General features: G+C 40.4%; 1 protein-coding gene across 2 annotated transcripts in view; it reads left to right on the plus strand.

Moving 5' to 3' along the window:
- Nucleotides 1-15,863, plus strand: part of LOC114025952 (FERM domain-containing protein 3) — a 335,752-nt gene that overhangs the window by 229,948 nt on the left and 89,941 nt on the right. For both annotated transcript variants that reach the window (XM_027839493.1, XM_027839494.1), the window contains one exon: nt 7,388-7,511. In XM_027839493.1, the coding sequence (XP_027695294.1) occupies nt 7,388-7,511 (124 nt within the window). The remainder of the gene's footprint in view (nt 1-7,387; nt 7,512-15,863) is intronic.

Below are 15,863 nucleotides of genomic sequence, written 5' to 3' on the forward strand. Positions count from 1 at the left end.
TTTCTTTCTTTCTTTCTTTCTTTCTTTCTTTCTTTCTTTCTTTCTTTCTTTCTTTCTTTCTTTCTTTCTTTCTGTTTTTCTGTCTTCTTTTCTTTCTGTCTGTCTGTCTTTCTTTCTGCTTGTCTTCCTTTCTTCTTTTCTTGAAGTAAAAGTGAACCTTTAAATGTTGTGAGCTGAATCACCTCAGTTCACACAAATTAAATGAATAATGACTGGGGAAATTATCCTTTTGCTGCCTGCAAATACTGAATACAATTAGCAACTCAAATAAATGAAATACTTCCTGTTGTCATGATTAAAGCTGGCATTGCAAAGAAAAAAACAAAAACAAAAGCAACATACCCAAACTCCCAAAAGAGAGTCTCGAGGGCCCACTTCCTTCCTTTGTTTGTAAAAATCACTTTCTTCTTACTTTCCCCTTCAAAAGGAGGGGAGAGACTTGTGCAAACTTCTGTTGAAGTTTCTGTTCACAGTGAGCAGAGCAGTTAGTATGATGTTAACATGGGAATCATACTTCCTCCTCAAAGAAGACTGACCTCCATATCCAGAAAGGGGACGTCTCACAGTATCTAAGAGTTGGAAAGGGCATCAGAGGGTGTCTAGCTAACCTATACAGGAGCAAGAATCCCCTCTACAAGTAGACATCCAGCTTTTGTTTGAAGACTTCCAGGGAGGGGGGAACTCACTACCTCCTGAGACAGCCCATTTAATTTTTGGATAGCCTTACCTATTGTTATGGGGCAGCTAGGTGGCTCGATGGATAGAGCACTGAGTTTGGAATCAGAAAGACTCCTCTTCCTGAGTTAAAATCTAGCCTTAGACTTTTACTAGCTGTGTGACCCTGGGCAAATAACTTAACCCTGTTTGCCTCATTTTCCTTATCTGTAAAATGAGCTGGAGAAGGAAATGGCAAACCACTCTGGTATCTCTGCCAGGAAAATGCAGATGGGGACACAACTGAAATGACACAAGAACAACAAAACCTGTTATTATTCCTAATTATTTTACTCTTCCCTTTAAAGTCAGATGTGAAAAAAGATGAAAAGATGTGTGTTCTTCTCCTGACTTCACGTTTTCTACCTATGGCATTCATTGTCTTTCATGTTCATGGCCTTGGGGTTATCTTTAACTCTTCTCTCTCCCTTCCTGGAACCTGCAGCCCAGCCAGGCTACCCACTGCTCACTCCGCACTTCTGACTCGCCCTCCAGCGTCCACATGGGCTGCCTGGTCCCCTGTGGGAGTTCTCTCCTCTTCCTGCCTCCTTTCCGCTGCCCCGTTAGTGTTTTGCCTTCTCTTGCCACTGGACCCAGATGGCTCCGGAGGAGAAAGTGAGGCTGGTGACTTTGCACAGCCTCCCTCACTTAAATCCAATTCACTTGCATGGCATGGCATCACCTCCCTGATGTCATGGTCCTCTTTGAGAACAAAGGACAAACAACAACAACAATCTGTTAGAATATAAAGACAAGCTAGTTGGTGCAGTGGATTAGTGCTGGGCTTGGAGTCAGGAAGACTTGATTTCAAATGTGGCCTCAGACACTTACTAGCTGTGTGACCCTGGGCAAATCTCTTAACCTTGTTTGCCTCAGTTTCCTCATCTGTAAAATGGACTGGAGAAGGAAATGGCAAACCATTCCAGCATCTTTGCTGAGAAAACCCCAAATGGGGTCATGAAGAGTTGGACACCACCGCATAACAATAACAAAATTAGAATACAAAGTTCTTGAGAGTAGGGACCATCTTTTTTCTTTTTATTTGTATCCCTATCACGTAGTGTGGTACCTGGCACATTGTAAGCTGTCATTAAATACTCACTTGCTAGTTCTCTCTCCAACCTCTTATCCTTCATCTTTCTAACAGAATGAAAGATAACTGTCTGGTGATACAATGAGTTATCTAACTTTGGAAGTATTTCAGTAGTAACCAGATGACCATTAGCAGAGACACATAGAAGAGAGAATCCATATTAGCACGGAGGTTAGGCCAGATCTAGACTTGACTTCATCTTGGCTTCATATTTAGCTGAGATGCAGTGAGCCTTATCTCCTATTACTCCCCTCCTATTACCTCTCTCTCAGTTCAACTTGACTATTCCTCTCTTCCTTGAACGTGCGCTGTCTTCTCCTGCCTCTGTCTACCTGCTCATCTTGTTATTCATGCCTGGAATGTTCACTCTTCATCTATTAAATTCCCATTTACCTTTTAAAGCTTAATTTGGAGGTTGCCTCCTCCATGAAGCTTTTTCTGATCCCCACGATCAATAGTGAGTTTTTCCCTTGAGCACATCACACAGCACCATGTTTTGCAAATCCTAGATGCCCTTGCCATGTAATATTGTACATTTCAGCTGTGCCTTATTGCTCTACTAATCTGGAAGCACCATTGAGGGCAGAGCCTGTGTCTTGCCTAAATTTTTTGTCTCTGCTGGGTCCTAGCAATAAGAGGTAGGTTGGTACCATGGAGAGAGAGCCGGCTGGATTTGAAGCTAGGAGGACTTAGGTTTTAGTCTTGCTTCTGACATTTATGAGATGTGTGACCTTAGACAAGTGATTTAGTCATTCAGTGCTTTAGGCTAGCAGTTCTCAAATTTTTTGGCCTTTTAAGTCCCTTACAGACTTAAAAATTGTTGAGGACTCCACAGAGCTTTTATTCATGTGGGTTATCTATCAATATGTATTACATTAGAAATTAAAAATGGCTAAATTTCAAAAATTTATTAATTTATTTAAATAATAACAAACCTATTACATGTTAATATATGTAACATTTTTTAATGAAGAGAACTATATTTTCCCAAAGATTTTGATGAGAAGAATGGCATTGTTTTACGTATTTTAGCAAGCCTCTGTAATATCTGGCTTAATAGAAGACAGCTAAATTGTCATATCTGCTTTTACATTCAATCCTTTGTTATTAATATATTGTTTTGAGTAAATTATATGAAGAAAATCTGGCCTCACACAATTATGTAGTTGGAAAAGGATGGAGTATTTTAATAGGCCTATAACATCTTAGTATTATTATGAAGATAGTTTTGACCTCATGGATCCCCAAGGGGTCTGCCGGCCACACTTTGAAAACTACTGTTTTAGGTAATTCTAATTAAGACTATAAGCTGAAGATAACGTAGAAGGACTTACATTGGTGGAGGGAGTTTGCTTCTGTAGAAGTTCCCTGTACCTAGGAAATCCCAGATCTAATCCCTATTCCTTCTCCCTGATGCCTAGTGGTATTCTCTGAGCACAGTAAGTACTTATAAAATGTTGAATGAATTAATGAATCCCTGCACGGTTCTCTGCCATTTTGCTGATTTTCAGTTTTCTTAGAAAAATGTCAGGACTTATTAAAAAACATTAAAATTATCCACGATGTCAGTTTTCACCACAGGATATTAGGTGAAGAAGGAGAGCTACAATCTGTCTACCCAGCTTCTCTTGGCATGTGAAAAACACAAAATTATCATCAGGGTGAGCAAGAGGCTTTGAGGGAAAGTCAAGTCAAGCCAACAAGCATTTACTAAGCACTTAAGAATTATGGGGCAAAATTCTGATCTTTCTTGTTAGCAGTGTGCAGTCCTCATGGCAGGTTTGCCTTTGAATCTTTGGACAGTTTACCCATCAAGCGCAGGTATAAATTCCTTTCTGTTCTGTGAATTAAATGAGTTAGTCAACAAACATATTATGTGCTTAATATGTATTAGACACTAGACTAGGCACTAGTGATGCAAATACATAGAATGAAACAATCTTTACTCTCAAAGAGCTTACATTTCTGGGAGGAGAAAAGAAGTACATATGTAAGTATAGAAAGGAGATTATATACACATGTAGTATAGTTATATGCAAGGTAGTTGGGCTCTATGAGTTGGAAGATCAAGAAAGTCTTCATGTAGAAGGCAGTGTTTGAGCTGTATCTAGAAGGAAGAGAGAGAGATTCTATGAGGTACAAGTGTGAAGGGAATGCATTCTCAGCATGAGGGACAGCCAATGCAAAGCCTAGAGATGGGAGATTCCCACATTAAAGGAAGACATCATGTTACACTGGTAGTTTAAACCGTTAAGAATTCACTGTACTCCCAAAGGGCTGTAAAATTGTGCACACCCTTTGACCCAGCACTAGCACTAGGTCTGTATCCCAAAGAGATCATAAAAATGGGAAAAGGACCCACATGTACAACAACATTTATAGCATCTTTTTTTTTTTTTGTGGTGGCAAAGGATAGGCAATTGAGAGGATGCCCATCAATTGGGGAATGGCTGAACAAGTTGTGGTATGTAAATGTAATGGAATACTATTGTGCTATAAGAAATGATGAGCAGGCAGACTTCACACAAACCTGGAAAGACTTACAGAAACTGATGCTGAGTGAAGTTAGCAGCACCAGGAGAACATTGTACGCATTAACAGCCACATTGTGCGATGACCAACTTTGATAGACTTAGCTCTTCTCAGCAGTGCAAGGATCTAAGACATCTCCAAAGGTCTCATGATGGAAAATGCTATCCACATCCAAAGAAAGAACTATGGAGTCTGAATGCATGTGGAAGCATACTGTTTGCTCTCCTTTTCCTTTGTTGTTTTGTTTTATTGCTTCATTCTCATGGTTCCTCCCATTAGTTCTAATTGTTATTTACATCATGACTAATGGGAAAATATGCTTAATATGAATGTATAAATAGAGCCTATATCAGATTGCATGCTGTCTTGGGGTAGGGGAGGAGAGGGAGGGGGAGAAAATTTAAAACTCAAAATCTTATGGAAGTAAATGTTGAAAACTAAAAATAAAGAAATAAATATTTTTTTAAAAATAATTTTTAAAAGAATTTTTAAAGAATTAAAAAAAAAGAATCAAGAGGATCTTATCTTTCACACTCTTAAGAAGTTTGAAGGGTCTGTTCCCACAGAGATAGTTTGAGTAACTGAGGGAACATCCTCCTTCTGGGAAAGAGATATATAGGGCTTATTGCTCCCCTAGACTTCAGGATTAAAGCTAACTGATGAGGACTTGGTTCAAGACAACTGATACACATCTTTTTTTCTTTCCTTCTTTCCTTCTTTCTTTTTTATCTTTTTTTTCTTAGTTTCTTTCCTCCTTTCTTTCCTGGGCTTATCTATAAAATAAAGAAACCATTCAGCAGTTAAGAAGTTCAAATGTGAGTTTGAGAGTAGGAGACAGTTATAGAAGGAGGTGCCTGCACTTATATCAGAGGCTGGCAAGGTGGGGAAGTGGATTTTTTATCTTCTTTTCCCTTCCCCACTCTCCTGCCTCCACCATCGGTCATATCTACTGCTAGAGGTGCAGCAGACACTGCATCAAACAGAAGCATGCTCTGGACAGTTGCAGAGACAGAGAGATAGTCAAATGAGGGAGGAAGCAGCTTCAAGAAGCATGACCCTACTCCCCACACGGGGAGAAAGAGCTTCCAGGCCCTGCAGTACTAGAGGGTGTGAGCTGTCCTTGCCATGTGTCAGTCCTTTACACGTGCCCTACTCCTATGGTTTGCTTAGGTTTGAGCCCCCTCTTTCTCTGTGTACTGTGTATTTTCATGGGGAAAATGAGCCCCAGGTTAATGGGAGGATTGTTTTATACTGATCTTACTGTATCATCTGTGTAAATGACTTTGTTAAGAACTAATTAAGTCTGTTGACTGATTGTTAATAAGAGATACGCTAGATGGGGTTCATGAGCTCTAGCAGAAGGACTAGTCAACCATGGAGTTATTGGTAGAACTCAAGTTAGCATTTGCCCTTTTGGGATTCAATCTGGGAGTGGGAGTGCAATTTTAGGGAGCAGCTTGGAGGGGGTGCAGCAAGGAAAGGGTTATATGGAGTTAGGAGAGACTTATTGGGAAATGATTTTTATATAGTGGCGTAGCAACAAAAAATATCAATAAACCTTTTTTTATGATTAAACACTGCCATTTACCAGAGAACATAACAATTGTCATTTGCCTGTATGGCTATCACAAATTGGAGCCATATGCAAGAACTCATAGTAACGGGGCTCCAGGGATAGCTAAGGAGGACATTAAAAAGTAAATAATTAGTTTGAGAGATACTTCTTGCTGTGTTCTATTGGTACTTAATGGGGTGCTGCCTCCAAATACCCCCACATCTGCTGAAGCTATAGATAGAAAAGCCGCAGTGATATTGATGCTACTTCAAAATGGGGGGATAGTGACTGGACTTGGAATTTCATTGGTGTAGAGAACTTTTACTTGAGAAAACGTCCTCATCCCCCCACTGATATAGGTCAGCATCTTCTTATCTTCTTTGCAATTTATATATATGTATATATATATATTTTAAGCAAGGTATTGGGGTTAAGTGACTTGCCCAAGGTCATGCAGCTAGTAAGTGTCAAATGTCTGAGGCTGGATTTGAACTCAGTCCTCCTGATTTCATGGCTCGTACTCTATCCACCATGCCACCTACCTGCCCCTGCAATTCATAATCTTAAGAGAAATTCCTATGGCACTAAGAAATGAAATGATTTCAGGGCCCTGGGTCACACAGCTGACATGTGTCAGAAAGAGGACCTGAACTCAGGTCTTCTTAGCTCTGAAGCCAGATCTCTATCCTGTACAGCAGAGATGTCAAACACTTGTCTGCAAGGATCCTTATGCAGTGTTTAGTGGCTTCTATTTCTAATTGAGTTGGACACTACTGCTCTGGGGTAGCTAGGTGGCTCAGTGGATAGAGTGCCAGGCCCAAAGTCAGGAGGTTCTGAACTCAAATCTGGCCTCAGATTCAAATCAGGCTTCTTCTTGAGTTCAAATGTGGCCTCAGATACTATCTGGGCGACCCTGGGCAAGTTATCTAACCCTGTTTGCCTCAGTTTCCTCATCTGTCAAATGAGCTGGCAAAAGCAACGGCAAACCTCTCTAGTATCTTTGCCAAGAAAACCTCAAATGGAGTCACAAAGACTTGCACGTGACTGAAAATGACTCAGCAACCACCACCACCCTAACCACCACTGCTCTGCACCATGCTGTCTCTCTTTAAAATTAATGGGGAAAGGAGACTGAATGAGGTATCATGGATCATGCATTGTAACCCTCCACCTCTCCTACTCAGCTTCAAATGCACATCAGAAAAGTTCAAGGGTGACCGTGGAGAATAGAGAAAGAGCAGTTGCTGCCATGGAATTCTTTGGTGGCTGGGACGAGGTTCATAACAAACATGTTGTGTTATGTACGCACTTAATCCAACCTTTCCTTTAATGTTTCAGAGTGCCATGAAACTCCCATTGGAAAATGTTTGCTGCGTAATGCTCATTGTTCTTAATCTCTCTCTCTCTCTCTCTCTCTCCCCCCCTCCCTCCGTCCCTCCCCCCCCCCCCCCCTCTCCCCACCTCTCTCTCCCTCTCTTTCTTTCTCCTCACAGCTGAGCTTGGGGATTATGACCCTGATGAACACCCAGAGAATTACATCAGTGACTTTGAGATTTTCCCTAAGCAGTCCCACAAGCTGGAAAGGAAAATAATGGAAATACACAGGAATGAACTCAGGTAAAATGGTGTTCTGTCTGTAAGATATACCCATGAAAGTGTGCCTTGATGATGGATAGCTGGCAGAAATCCTTTTTTTTTGAGAAGCCAGAAGATTTGGTTGTTATGCTCGCAGAATTCTTGGTGTTGTTTTCACATGAGCCGTCAAGAAAGGGGGGTAGCTGTCATTATTAATCATTACATCTGTATGTGGTACAGTGTAAACTACCTTAGGGAACTTGGAGGGATAGTTGGGATGATATTTTTCTTCTCCGTTTTTTCTTTCCTAGTGGTAACTTGTCAACTATTCTATTTCCTTATTTCCTAAAGTAAGATTTATGGTAATATATATATGTATATATATATGTATATATATGTTTATATGTATCAGCTCTTCTATTTTTAGCCTCATGTTGGCACATACTTTTCCTAGGGTAGAAGCCTTGATGCTAAATAGAAATGACTTCCCCATGCCATGTGTTTGCCCAGTTGCTTTTGAGACAAGAATTTATTTTATGACTCTATTTTCCTCTTACTATGATCTTGAAAGGAACTACTAACTGTATAAAAAAGGAGAATGTCTTATGGGTAAGCCATCAGAAATGAAATGAGACAGTACTTGGGATCAGTTCCCAGATTGGAATTCTCATTTTGTTTCTGTGTTGATGACTCTTCTGTCGTTATAACCTGGGTCTGGTGGGAAACAGAGATGGAGTTTTTAGAAGATTGCAACGAACATAGATTCTGTTATGGCAGGATACAGCTGAGAACTACCGGAGTCAAGATGTTGTCTCATTACTCTGAAGGGAAACAGTCTCATAGAATCTCACAATCTGGAACAAATTAGTGGGTCCCTGAAGAGCTGCCTTAGGCACGTACACCCCCTTCTGGTCAGTCTCAGACATAGCATGGCTGCCTCGAGGCGAAAGAACTCCATGTTTCCTTTGGTTGGAGGGATTCCTGGAAAAACACCCTTCTTGCAGAAAAGGAAAACCCAAGATAGCAAAAAGAAGACATTCCTGCAGAATTTCTAAAAAGGTACAATGAAGGCAAGTAAGATATTTCTTCAGATAGTGTCCTCAAATGGTTCAGATTTCTTTAAAGAATTTCAAAATCAACTATAGGTTTTTACATTTATGATATAGAGGCAATTTGTCACAGAACTGAAATCTCACCATTGAGGCACATAGATTTCTTCCCAGATACAGTGCAGTAAAAATCTGATTTGTCCATTGGTTCGTTTTAGGGTCATAGGATCATATACCTAGCACTTAGTATAGAACCTAGCACAGAGGTGGCCTCGAGGCTGTAGGTTCCCTACCCCAGACCTAGAACATAGTAAGTGCTTAATAAATGTTTATTGATTGAGGGATAGAACTGGAAGAGACCTCAGAAGCTATCTCGTCCAATACTATCATTTTTCAGATGAGGAAACTGAGTGCTAGGGAGGTTGTGACTTGCCCAGGGTCACAAAGGTAGTAACCATCAGAAGCTGGATTTGAGCCCAGTTCCTCTGACTTCAGAGCCCCTCCTCTTTCTACTATACTGTGCTGTGAACCATCACAGATAGAATCAAAGCTCTATTTGATGTTGAGGAATTTAATGACATTAAATTTCCTTTTGATTTGAAAATTTTCCCTCTAGTCTATAGTTCAGTACCCATACTCTCACTTTGATTTGTATGAAATCAATATGAAACATGTCAATGGCTTTTTTGACAAAAGATATTGACAATAAGACTGTATATCCTTTGGTCTCGGTGCCTCAAAGAACACACTTGTCTTTCCCTTTGGCACTTCTTTGTACTGTATCTGCTTAGTACGTGAGGCTGTGTTTGAAGTTGGAAATATGTTAATTGGGCCTCGTACTTGTCTCTGGTTTTGTTGATGTGTTTCCTGTCATTATCAAAAGTAATCTGCAGCATTCAGGAAATATGGCACTGTATCAGGCAGGCAGTGTTTCTAAATTGTTGAGCCTAAATTCCCTAGCTTTGCTTGAAATGTCCATGCTGCAAAACATGTCATGTTAGACCTGCCGGATGAAGTCTACCTGAAAAAAAGAAGCAATTGAGGTTGTGTGTCTCAAATATCATGTAGTCCAAAATAGCATGGCAGCCTATTATTACAGCATGCCGACATTCTTCTGTCAGTGCATTTCCCTCGGGCAAGAGCCAAGGATGACTGTTAGCCTATGTTTCCACTGGTACCCTTACAATAGCAAGAGAAAGTAAAGAAGGCTCCCAGTTCATTGGGTTGACCCAGTGGATCAAACTTATGGGAGAATAGTTGCAGGAGTCATGTAGTATGGACAGGCATGAATTGCGATCTTCCCCATCATCATTATTGTTCATTTATTTCAGTCGTGTCCAACCATTTGTGACCCCATTGGGGTTTTCTTGGAAATGGTACTGGAATTGTTTTGCTATTTCCTTCTCCAGCTTATTTTACAGTTGAGGAAACTGAGACAGACAGGGTTAAGTGACCTGCCCACAGTCATACAGCTAAGTGTCTGAGGCTGGATTTGAAGTCAGGTCTTCCTAACTCTGGGCCCAGAGCTATACGCATCGTGCTACTTGTCTGCCCATCATCATCATAGCTGACATTTATAAAGCATTGTAAGGTTTACAAAGTGCCTTACAAATATCTTATTTGATGCTCAGAACAACAACTCTGAGACATGAGCACTATTAGTATCATCCCTATTTTACAGATGAGGAAATTGAGGTGGGCAGAGTTTAAGTGACTTGCCCGGATTCATATAACTAGTAAGCTTCTGAGGCAGGATTTGAAATCAGGTCTTTCTGACTTTAATTCCAACACTCTGTCTACTATGCCACCTAGCTTCTTTATTAAAGAAAATACCTACACTGATGGGATTCCAGATCTTTTTGAATAGCTGAGTGCATTTCCTTATTGTATCTTACCTTCTCTCCAATGAACCACATGTTTTCTCTGTGCCAGTAGAGCGATGTTCTGAGTTAGTTTTGAAAGATGAAAGTAGGAAAAGAAGCCAATGATGTAAAGAGCCTTTGGCTCATTGTGTGATGTTTTGAGTTAGAATGGGAGCTCTGTTAGTACTAATTGAAACAGCTTGGTGTCCTTCGGGCTTGCCATACACTTGATTTTTAAAGAGATGGTGAAAATGCTGACAGGTTTGCATTGGGAATATGATCTGCAAACTCAAGTGTGCTGATTGAACCCTTAATTCAGCAGGAATGATAGGTGAGAGCACATGACAGGTTCACAAAGATATGATTTATTGCTCCCTCTAAGTTACTCACCAGCTGTCCTATCCTATGAAAAAGGGATAATGCAGTGACAGTTGAGTTCCTGCTTGGAGACCATGGGGATGTTCCCTTTTAGCCCTAAAGTTACCTGTATTTTTGATAGAGAAACAAAGACTAACCTTTGCATTCAGCTTCAATTTTTGTCTTAGGCCAGCTAGGAGTTTCAGAATAGTAATAACTGCCAATGACCACAGCTGCTTGGGTGGTAGTGGTCATCAAAGAATTGTAAATTTAGACGTGGAATGGACCTCAGAGACCATCTAGTCCAATTCCCTCATTCTATAAATGAGGAAACTGAGGGCCAGAGAGGTTAAATGTCTTTCCATCGTCTCAAGGGTAATGAGTGGCAGAGCTGGGATTCAGATTCACATCCTTTGATTCTTAATCCAGCCTTTCCACTGCCCCATCATGTCTCTATGAGAGTACTGAATCAGGCTGACTTCCCACCATCCTATTTTCTTCTGTTTATCCTTCTCTCTCTCTCTCTTTCTCTCTCCCTCTCCCCCATCTTTTCTCAATAGTCTGTTTTGCTTCTGACCAAATTTTCTACTCATTTCTGATCTTTTCATCCAGAATGCTTAAAAGTCCTCTACTTCATGAAATGTTTTTTCACTGAAGGATTATACTTAGTGTTTGCTGAGCACGTTATTCTTGGTTGTAATCCTAACTCCTTTGCCTTTCAGAAAATCATATTCCAAGCCCTGTGTTTCGTTAATGTGGAAGCTGATAAATCTTGTGTGATCTTGACTGTGGCTCCAGTATATTTAGGTTGTTTATTTCTGGATGCTTGTAACATTTTCTGCATGACCTGGGAGCTCTAGAATTTGGCTATAATATTACTGGGAGCTTTAGTTTTTGAATCTCTTTCAGGAGGTGATTAGCAGATTCTTTCAATTTCTATTTTACTCTCTGGATCTAAGATATAGGGGCAGTTTTCCATATTAATTTCCTGAAATATGATGTCTGGGCTCATCATGGCTTTCAGATAATCCAATAATTCTTAAATTAACTCTCCTCAATCTATTTTCCAGGCCAGTTGTTTTTCCAATAAAAATGTTTCACATTTTTCTTGTATTTTTTTCATCCTTTTGACCTTGGTTCAGATCTCTTCAAAGTCCTGTAATAGATGCCTCCTTTTTCTCTCCTCTCACTTTCTTCTTGACCCTTAACAATCTGACTTTTTACTTCATCATTCAGCTGAAACTGATTTCTCCAAAGTTACTGATGACCACTTAATCACCAAATCTAATTGCCTTTTCTCGTTCCTTGTCCTTCTTGAGCTCTCTTTAGCCTTTGACACTGTTGATCACCCTCTTCTCCTTGATACTGTCTTCTCTCTAGGCTTTCAGGTCACTACTTTCCCTTGGTTCTCCTCCTTCCTGTCTATCTCACTGATCCTTCTCAGTCCCCAGTGCTGAATCATCTCTTGTACATGCCCCCTTCTCTCCTCTGATGCTGCCACCAGCCTGATATAGGTCCTCCTCACCTCACACCTGGACTATTGCAATAGCCTGCTGGTTGGTTTCCCTATCAGGACTGTCTCCTCACTCCAGTCTATCCTCTACTTACCTGTCAAAGTAATCTGTCTAAAGGGCAGTTCTGATCATGTCACCTTCCTTCTCACTAAACTCCAGGGCTTCCTATAATTTTGAGGATGAAATATAAAATTCTCTCTTTGGCATTCAAAGCCCTTCATAACCTCTCCCTTCCACCCCCTACCCTTACCTCTCCAGTTTTCTTATCTTATTCTCCATCACACTTCCACCACTCCATCACACTCATCGCTTTGATCCAGTAATATTAGTCTCCTTGGGGGCCATCTCCAGTCATCCTGATCTATATCTTACCACTGGACCCAAATGACATTGGAGGAGAAAATGAGGCTGGTGACCTTGCACAGCTCTCCCTCACTTAAATCCAATTCACTTGCTTGTCATGGCATCACCTTTCTGATATCATGGTCCTCTTCAAGAATGAAGGACAAACAACAACTGGTCTGGTTACTATTCCTCAAATAAGACACTTCATTTTCTGACTGGGCATTTTCATTGGCTGTCCCTTGTGCCTGGAATACTTTTCCTTTTTTTGTCACTATCTCTTGACTTCTCTGGCTTTCTTCAAGATCCAGAGCAAATCCCAACTTCAAGAGATCTTTTCTGATCTCCTTTAATTCTAGTTCCCACCCTCTATTGGTTATTTCAAATTTATGCTGTAAATAGCTTTAAATAGTGCATATTATCTCTTCCATTAGACTGTGAGTTCCTTGAGAGTAGAGACTGTCTTTTGCCTTTCTTTGTACCCTTAGCACATAGCACAGTGCCTCGTACACAGTAGATGGTTAATAAATTTATTATTATTAAATAAATAAGTTTATTAACTGAACTGTGACACTTAACTGTGTACATGACATTGGGCAAATCACTTAATCTCCATCTTGCCTGCTTAATACCTGTGTAACTGGTGAAAGACACAACCTCTGTGGGCCTTGGTTTCCTCTTCTGTAAAGTGAGGGAGTTGGATTAGAATTACTTCCAGCTTCTGGCTCTATGATCCTGTGAACTGCTGTGTACTTCTTTCCTCTCCGTAAAACAGGGAATTTAGATTATGTCCCTTGAGGTCCCTTCTGACTCTACATAGTCCAGTGACTTATTTTATTTAGACTATTTTTTAAAAAGTATCCTTTTAGAATGGAACATAGTTGGATGGCTGCCACGTGCCATTCTCCATCTTTGGCTCTAAGATTTAAGAAAGCTGTCTGTATTACTGAGAGTTTTTGTTTCATCAGATTTTTTTTTCTCCTTATATCTCAGCATTAGCTTTTCTTTCTTTCTATTTTTTTTTGTTAAACAAAATCCTATTTTTTTTTTCTCAAGGGTTCTGCTTTTGAGGATCAAATATTATAGATTGAGAAGAGTGGCCCAGACTTGAGCAGCTCATCTCTTTATAGGAGTCATTGCAATGAGCAGGTCTCCTATTTAAACATGGTGTCATGGGGATTCCTAGATTTCATGGGCAAATTAGGCCTCAGGATAGAATACACATAAGTGTGTCTCAAAGGGGAGTATTAAGTGAACTACCACACTGGATTCGTGCTTTGGACTTTCATGAACTTTTCAGTGGTACAGTGAGATTGTGAGTGGGTGAAGGGTACTTCTCAGAGAGAAACCCTGGGCTGTTTAGATCCTCCTGAGTGAGTGGATATTGATTCCATTATGTGGAGTTCAGTATTTTCAGAGGACATTGCTATAGTCCTCCAGGATTTGGAGTTTGGGAGGACCTTAAAGCAGTGATTCTTAATGTTTTTTGTATGTTTCATGAACCTTTTGGCAATCTCGTGAAGTTTGTGGATCTTTTCTCAGAATATTTGTTGCCTCCATTCATAATTGAAGGAAATGCTAAATATCATTTAAAGATTAGTGAAAATAAAGGTGTAATTTTTTTTCTTATCCAATTTTATAGACCCCTTGCAATCCAGGGTTCATGGACCTCAGGTTAAGAAATTTTGCCTTTAGCTGTGTGACCCTGGGCAAGTCACTTAACCCCAATTGCCTAAAAAACAAAACCAAAAAAAAAAAAAAGAAATTTTGCCTTAGAGATCATTTGGTCTAATCTCCTCATTTTACAAATGAGGAAAGAGAGTCCTACAGAAATGAGATGGGTGGCACAGTGGATAGAGCACCGGCCCTGAAGTCAGGAGGACCTGAGTTCAAATCCGGCCTCAAACCAAACACTTGACACGTACTAGCTGTATGACCTTGGGCAAGTCACTTAACCCCAATTGCCTCACTAAAAAAAAAAAAAAAGAAATGAGATGAAGTGGAAGTATGGAGGCCATGAGATGGTACAGTGGACAGAGTCCAGGACTTCGAGTCAGGAAAACCTGAGTTCAAATTCTGCCTCACACGTTTACCAGCTGTATGACCTTGGGCAAGGCACGCTGTATTTCCTTATCTGTGAAATGAGGATAATAATAGCATCCACCTCTTAGGGTTGTTGTGAGGTTAAAATGAGTTAACATCTATATTGCTTTGCAAACTAAAAATTTTATAGAAATGCTGTTATTATTATTGTGATTGTGGTTTCTGTTGCTATCACTTGCCTAGCATTATGCAGGGAATAAATAGGAGAGTTTCAAATGAATCAATGATTTAAAAAACATCTGTTAAACACCTATTGTGTACCAGAGTGGCAGCATGATGTAATGGATACAGAGCAGTCCTCAAAGCCTAGAACAGGATTGGGGAACCAGTAATCTTGAGGCCACATATGACCTTCTAGGTCCTTGAGTACGGCCTTTTGACTTAGTCCTAGTTTTACAGAACAAATCCTTTTATTAAGGGGATTTGTTCTGTGAAGTTTGGATTTAGTGAAAGAGCCACACTTGAGGACCTAGAGGGCCACATGTGGTCTTGAGGCTGCAGGTTCCCCACCCCTGGCCTTAGAAGACTTCAGTTCAAATCATGTTTCTGGCATATATTGACTGTATGACCCTGGGCAAATCATTTTTCCTCTGAGTGCCCTTGGCGACCCTCTAAGACCCTAAGATGCAGAGAAGGTGCCAACCTGCATTGGTAAGAAGGAGTTTCCTTACCTAAGAATTCTTCATACAAATGAAATTTCAAGTCCAGTCCTATTCCTGTTATGTGCCAGGCACTGTATTGAAAATACAAAGCCAAAAGTGACACAGTCCCTGACTTCAAGGAACTGATACATACTTAAAAATATATGAGATATATGCAACATTTATAAAAAGTAATTGAGGGGAGGCATTAGCAGCAGAGGAGAGAGGGGATCAGGAACAGCTTCGTGTAGAAAGTGGCATCTGAGTTGAGCTTTTAGAGGGAGCTAGAGATTTTAAGAGGTAGCGGTGAGAAGGGAGAAATGAAGGACAGCCTGTATGGAGGTGATGAGGGGAAGATGGTGCTGTGTGTGATGAGGTGTGTTTGTTTGGGCCATACTCAGCAGGGTGTTAAGGCAGCCAGAGGTGCTGATGTGATTTTGGGCTCCAATAAAAGAGACACGATGCTTAGAATAATGGAGGAGATAGCCCTTTTTACTTTGCCTTGGTTAGGGAAATTGGCACCTGG

Source organism: Vombatus ursinus, unplaced genomic scaffold (genome assembly GCF_900497805.2).
Source record: "Vombatus ursinus unplaced genomic scaffold, bare-nosed wombat genome assembly UNPS02014832.1, whole genome shotgun sequence".
Lineage (NCBI taxonomy): Eukaryota > Metazoa > Chordata > Mammalia > Diprotodontia > Vombatidae > Vombatus > Vombatus ursinus.